The sequence below is a fragment of the Lonchura striata genome, chromosome 9 (assembly GCF_046129695.1).
Source record: "Lonchura striata isolate bLonStr1 chromosome 9, bLonStr1.mat, whole genome shotgun sequence".
Taxonomy (NCBI): domain Eukaryota; kingdom Metazoa; phylum Chordata; class Aves; order Passeriformes; family Estrildidae; genus Lonchura; species Lonchura striata.
The window spans coordinates 28,451,915-28,459,032 of NC_134611.1; the positions used below are offsets into that span (position 1 = coordinate 28,451,915).

Consider the following 7,118-nt stretch of genomic DNA (forward strand, 5'->3'; position numbering starts at 1 on the left):
CTCAGCTCCTTAACCTGTGCTTGTTAAAGAAGAAAATTTAAGTTTGCCTGACACTAGCAGAACTCACAGTAGCTGAAAGTAAGGCAGTGACATTGGAGATCACAGAGTCAGAGTGTCCTGGGGTGGTTTGGGTTGGAAGGGACCTTAACAGAACAGCCAGTTCCACCCTCTGCTGTGGGCAGGGACACCTTCCACTATCCCAGGGTGCTCCAAGCCCTGTCCAACATGTCCTTGGACACTTCCAAGGGATGGGGGCAGCCACAATTTCTCTGGGCAACCTGTGCCACTGCCTCAACTGCCAGGGAAGGATTCCTTCCTAACATCTAATCTGAATCTCTCTAATAGCCTGACTTGCTATCAGCTTCAAAGCATCAGATACATTCTTTTAGTCATGAAAATTATTCTAAGTTCCTGTTAAACTTTGTTATTTCCCTGTTCTGTGAAAAAAAAATATTGCTTTATTTTAATCTTTCATTATCCTCAAAGAAAAATAGCTTGTTTCATAGTCAGAAATCATCTTTTGGGATCAAACTCAACTGCAGTGACATCTACACTGGCATGGAGGTCATGTCCTTCGACCTCCATTAGCACTGGCAAACTGCACTAGCAAAGATTTCATGGTTTGACTTTTGATTATATCAAAGCAAATTTTATTCTGCCCTTCATTCCAAATTCTTTATTTTATGACCTAAGAGACACATACCTCAAATGTTGCCCAGAACATTTTAAACTAGATCTTCCCATTATAATGTTTAAGAGCACAGTCACTAAAACTTACCTCACAGATGTCAATGATATCAGTGTAGCAAACATCTTTTTGAAATGATCCTGTTGAGGCAAAAAGGGATGTTAAACTGGTCTGCAGCTGTAAAGGAACAGTGGATGAAGAATGCATGAGCACTTCTAGAGAAGTTTTAATCTGCAGCAGGGTAAACAGGGCAAGAATTTCTCCTGTAAGACCTAACCCAGTATTTAAGATACTCTGCCTTCTCCCTGGGCTAAAGTCTTCTGCTTCTTCCTAGGTTCTGTCTCAAAAGCTGCCCGGCCAACGACCTGGAGTGTGACCCGAGCACCTACGCCCTGGAGTACAAGCTGCTGTCGCTGCCCTTCGGCATCGCTGCAGGGCAGGATCTGATCCGGCTGGTGGCCTACACGCACGACCAGGTCATGCACCCCAGGACCACCTTCCTGCTGGCGGACGAGGACACTGCGGTGCCGTTTGCCCTGAGGGATGAGAACTGGAAGGGAGTGGTGTTCACCACGCGGGCGCTGCGGGAGCCGCGGACGTACCGCATGGGCGTGCGGGCCCTGTCCTACAGCGCCGACGGCAGCGTCGAGTACCGCACCACCTTCATCATCTACATCGCCGTGTCCGCCTTCCCCTACTGAGCGCCGGCCCCTGCTGCCAGCCTGCAGCTCCCAGGGCCAGGAGCTGCTACTGCTTCAGCCCGACTCTGCTGCCTGCCCCATACGGGCAGCCACTTCTCTTCAAAGGGTGCTCTGCTCTTCTCTCCTCCCCTGCTTCCCGGAGGCTGCCTCTCCAGTTCCATTGTTCCAATTCAAGAGGAAGATCCATGGCTCTGAGGACCTGTAACCACTTGCTTTATTTATTACACTGGAATAGTCACTTTCCACAGTATGTTCTGCAAACCAGCAGAGAAATCCTTGTAGTCAAAGCAGTAAGCAAGGAGCAGCCTCCACTGAAAGTAACTGAAGAAATTCCATAATTTCAAGTGGTCTACATATTTTAAAGGTTGCTAAGTGTTTTAAATTTTATATCTATTAGATTTTTTCCTTATCAATTACCCAATAGAATTAGGGCTGTGCTGTACTATGTTGTGTGCTCAAACCCACCAAATGCCGCTGTGCCCAAGGTTTGCAAATGCTGAAACAAAGGACATTAAAGTTTGCTTGTAGCTAACAAATCTACAGGAGAATACCTTTGGTTTCCATGCAAGTGTAGAAATGTTGCTATTTTTTGGAAGAAAAAAACAAAATGGCTTATTCTACTTTATAGAGCAGGTATTTTATAACTTGTTTTTACTCTGCCATTCTGGTGTAGCCATTTATTTAACCCAAACCCATATCCACTGCCATACTCCCAGCTCAGTAAATGGTCTGGGGTTTTACGCACATGGAACACTTTTCTCCAAAGGTGATGTAAGTTTGGTTCAATAATGTCAATACACTGTACACAAGTAATTTTGCCAAGATGTATTCTATTTTTATGGACGTGTATATATGTGGTTTTTCCTATGTGTATTTTCTATGCAGTATCTCAAGAGTGTTTTACAGTTAAGTTTGCATAAAAGGACAATGTCAGTACAATGAAAATAATCAAAATAAAGGTTCCCATCACCTTTGAGACTGCTGGGAGTTTTATCTTTTTAAAAAAAATCTTTTCCATTTCTAAAGCTTTTGCCCTAAGTGCTGGGTAATGCAGAAGGTACTGTGCCCAGCAAACCGGGGAGTAGCTCCAGCTCTTCTCCCTCTTCCTGGCACTCTGGGGTAGTAAGAGATTATCACCAGCTTTAAAGTAGATTTTTAGCCACAGGGACAAATTATCTCCCAGTAGAATTTTGTCTCTATTCTTGTATATTATTAACTAACTTTAGACACCCCCACTTGTTGTCCCCATGTTTTTTCCCCCCTTTACAGTGCACCAAGTGAAGTAGTCCTGCAAAACAAGGACAACTTAAAATTGCTTTGTACTTTATACAAATTTATCTGAGTTACAGACTTCAAACTGAACAGGCTTGCTTCTTGGAAACCTGATTTGAAAAATAAAAGTGGCTCAAAGAAGACAAATCCCATGAAAAAGACATGAGGGAAGGAGAAATGAGAGTAAGTTATAATAGGTACAGGTAATTACCTCAATGTCTTTTAAGGATGAGAATCAGACTGAAAGTGATGTCTTTTAAGGGAGTCTAATTCCACTCCCAGAACACAAAAATGTCTACTCTGACATATTTTGTGTGAAGGGAAAAAACCCCAACAGAGTTGACAGCTTTTCTAACCAATGTGACCCTAAAAGAAGAAGTCACTTACCAGATGGAAGCCACTTAATCACAGCCATGCCTCCAAGCTTGCCTTCTCATCCAGTCTTTCCAGGAGCCAGCTCAAGGAGGAGCTGCTTGTCCATGTGGAAGGTGTTCCTTACCCTGAGATGATGCCAGGACTGAGGGACCAGTGAGATGTGGGTCACTGTGAGCGTGGTGGTTTTCACTCGGGGACTCGGAAGGGAAGCGCTGAGTGAGGGAGAACCTGTGCCATGGCCACTTCTTCTTTGGACATCGTGGAGCTGTGTTACGAATTTCATTTCTGCGCTATTAAACAGGTTGCAAGTGTGTTAAATTAGATCTCAGAGCAACTGTACCAGCTGCTGCTCTACCCCCATAAGCCTGTTGTTGACAGGCTGGAAAAGCTGCTGCTTATCATTAGGTTTACTGGTCTAACTTGAGAAGCAAGGGGACAGGTTAGTACATGTTTATGTGCCCACATGAACTTGGGTGTTTGCTAAAGGTTAAAAATCCTGCTTTCATAAATCCAAATTTTAAATACAACAAATAGTCTACCGTGTTTATTTGGATAAGGCTGCCCAAACCTTAGATGCAATTTTCATTGTTTCAGGGCTGTACAGTCACTTTGTCCAAGACCCTCTATTAGTCTGCAGTAATATTTGTACAGTTAAAGGTTCACTACCATCCCATGAAAAGCTGATATGGTCACCGTATTATTTGTCACAAAACTATTTGCAAATGCCGTCCTATCACAAACAACTTACTCTTTAATAACAGCATCATAACAGCAATACTACCAGAAAAAATAATACTTTAAAAATAAAGGGAGGTCTTAGGGAGAGCAAATAATGAACAGATAGTTAATGCTCCACTGCTACCTCAGGTCTGTGCTTACCTTCCTTCTGCACAAGCCTACTGTTCCCCTTGCTTACTGGATTTTCTGGAGCAGTATTTTCTCCTACCCTGTTTATGCCTGAAACACTGTCCTGTGCCACAGGTTCCTGGCCCTCACCTCTGTGCAAACATAGCTACATTTCATTAATTACACTATCAGGATCAAATAAATCCTCTTTTGCCATCTTCCACGGGGTGTACCTCCCATAGTGAGGAATTTGTACACAGGGGTGGTTTCAGGGTGATACCTGGTGGCATCGCAGCAGCTGGGCACAAGTCTCCTGAGGCTCACTTCCTGGTGGGCACACCTTAGATTCCAGCCACCTGCTTGCTGCAGCAGTGCCAGAGCAGTCAGCCCATGCCTGTATTCCAGGAAAACATCTGCTAAACCCCAGCCTTTACCAGAACACAGCCAGACTCACTCTTCTTCCCAAAAGCAATCCTTTCTTGGTAAAGCCTAAATGAAACTACATGTGAAATACAGCCCTTTGCAAAAATCCATTTGGTTCCTTCCAAATCTAAGGCCTAGGAGAGGAGTAAGGCAGGAAAAGGAGTTCAGGGATGAAACCAGGGCCGACTGGGGCCAGAAAAGATGGAAAATTCACAACCAGCATCTGTTAAAGATGGCTGATGCCCTAATGCCAACCCCAGCACAGCATCAAGTATCTCACACCCACCATAAAAGGCAGGTGTTCAGGAACAGGAGGCAGGTAAGGAATGCCCATCATACCTTCTGTAAGGATCCAGCTTGCCAGCCCCTGGAGAAAGAAATGCACTGGGGCTTTGTTTTCCTTTGCACGCTGGCTGAAGTGAAAAGCTACTGCATGGGTACAATAATGAGCCTCTGCTGGATGCACAGCACTGCTGGCTAAAGGAAAAACATGTCATCAGGTGAGATGGATGCTCAGCAAAGACCAGAGCAGCTGTGCCTGACTGGGAAATGTCCACTTCCAAGTCAGATGCAGACAGTGGGTGCGAAACCAGGCCGGATGCTGAGTAACACAGCCGTCACTGCCCACATCGGCGGGGCGCTTACAGGCAGGACACTGCTCCGGCTCCAAGGGGGAGTTCTGGTGTCCTTTGCCTTCAGAGGCATTTCTGGTTCTGGCAGCTCAAATCCAAGGCTGCTGCCAATGAAAACTTGGCACAGTGCAACAGTTGAAATCCATGGATTATTTTACAAGGCTGGAATCCCAGCGCCTGCCCCGCTGTCGCACAGAAGTGGGAGCAGCACACACAGCCTGTCCCGCTGTCGCACAGAAGTGGGAGCAGCACACATAGCACTGGCTGTGGGATCTCCTGGCCAGGGTGCAGAGGAGACAGCTGGCACATTTCCACTTACCTCTGTCAGGATATGGGATGCAGAAATGCATGGAGGGCAGTGCTGTACTTTGTTTCTGTGGAGAATCCTGCAGGCAGATAAGGATCCTCTGGCCTTGTGCGCTGCTGACCTCTGATCCAGTGGAGAGCTTTGATTCAGCCCAAGACCAAATGGAACTCATTGCCATCACTCAGTACCACAATGAAGTCTGGAAACCTAAAACACCTTCTTCACCAATGTCCATTAATGCTGGAGAGTCTGAATGGCTTAAGTGCTGCTCTCTTTCCCGAGAGGAAATCAGAAACATTTTCAGCTCTGGCACATGCAGAAGATCCCCATTCATGCAGAGCTGTTACTCTACAGGGACTACAAGAACTCTTAGTGAATTACTTCATTTGCCCCTTGTAAGCCTGGGGAAACGGAGAGGCACAAGCCTCTGGGTGTGAGCTGGGACAGTGAGGAAACACCAGATAGTGCCAGCTGATGGCCAGAGCTAAATGGGTCCTCAGACATCACACCTTCAGCAGCACTGCTCTGTCTCAACATGCAAGCAGTGCATCCAGTCAGGCCCTCTGAATAAGGTTAAATGGGATCCCTAGCTGGCTGCAGATTTTTATAAACACATTTGCATGTCTGGACACACTTAACTCCAATCACTTCTCAGATCATTGGGTTCAGTGTTTAAATCTTCAATGCACAACTGGTGCCAGATTATTCTGCTTTGATAAGTTTAGTGTTAGAAAGGAAAACAAAGGAAGCAAAGGAGATTTGCTTACAGATAAAGGCATAAGGATAAAAAAGGTGCACTTCAGCACTAACATAGATTCAAATTATAATTTATGAATAACTAAATAATGGGGGCATCACAAACATCACCAAGCCAAGAGGCTGTTCAAAATACACAGCAAAGGTTAAGAAGTGCTCTGAAGCACTTGCTATGCAAGGAGAAGAGGATCTGTTATTTTACACTGCATGTAAGCCCTGCACATCTCCTGTGGTTCTGGATAGCTCCAGTAGAATTGCAATGCAGTGAGATGCAGCTGGCTTCATTATTAATAACTCCTCATTGCCAAGGACTGAGACAAGCTCCCCTCCACACCTTTGAACAGCTTACTGCACAGCAGTCACACAGATCAAGTCCTGCCTCCTGCTCGATCACAAGAGTCTCAAGGACTCCACTCACGGGGATCACCGGAGAGGCACCAAGAGATCTGCACTGCACAGCCCAGAATTCAAGCATGGCCAAACTCCTGCTTTGCAAAACTGTAGCAGAACCACTGACAAACAAAGTTGTATGCAAAAGCTTCAAAAAAGGAATATATCTAATTTGGGGTCTCCAGCTTCAGAGGCAAAATCCACCAGCATCCCTGAAGTAAAGAATCCCATGAGTATTCCCCATTACCACTGTCCCCGATAAACACTGTGACACATAAAAAAACCCCAGTTCCAAACAGCATCAAGGTTTCTTCACAGAATTTTAGCTGCAATGCCTCTGGAATCTGCTCATGTAGATATAAAAAATGAGGTTTGCAAACCTGGGAGAAGAATGAGTTCCCAAATACCACAGGAACAACTGGAGTGCGTAGCTCTTCACATAAAGCAGGCAAAGGAACAGTACTTTCCCATGCCCAGAGAGGAAAATGCAGAGTTCTCTGGTGCCACTGCATGACTGACTGAAATGGAAGAAACAAAAAATAACATGAGAAAACTACATGAAAACACACACTGAAGGGACTACAGAAGCTACAGTGATAAGCAGGGGAGGACAAAGCTTCCTTGTACCAGAACCAGATGGTTTCTGCTGAGATGTCCTAGCAACTCCCATGCTTGAGAGCTTATGGGAGAGAGATGGGCTGAAAAAAATCTGCAACAAAACCATCATT

At 45.3% G+C, this 7,118-nt stretch overlaps 1 protein-coding gene across 1 annotated transcript in view; it reads left to right on the forward strand.

Annotated features, from left to right (window-relative positions):
* Nucleotides 1-1,508, forward strand: part of HMCN1 (hemicentin 1) — a 164,485-nt gene extending 162,977 nt beyond the window's left edge. The window contains exon 107 of the mRNA XM_021525146.2: nucleotides 1,023-1,508. Within this exon, the coding sequence (XP_021380821.2) occupies nucleotides 1,023-1,389 (367 nt within the window). The 3' untranslated portion in view covers nucleotides 1,390-1,508. The remainder of the gene's footprint in view (nucleotides 1-1,022) is intronic.
* The last annotated feature ends 5,610 nt before the right edge of the window (nucleotides 1,509-7,118 follow it).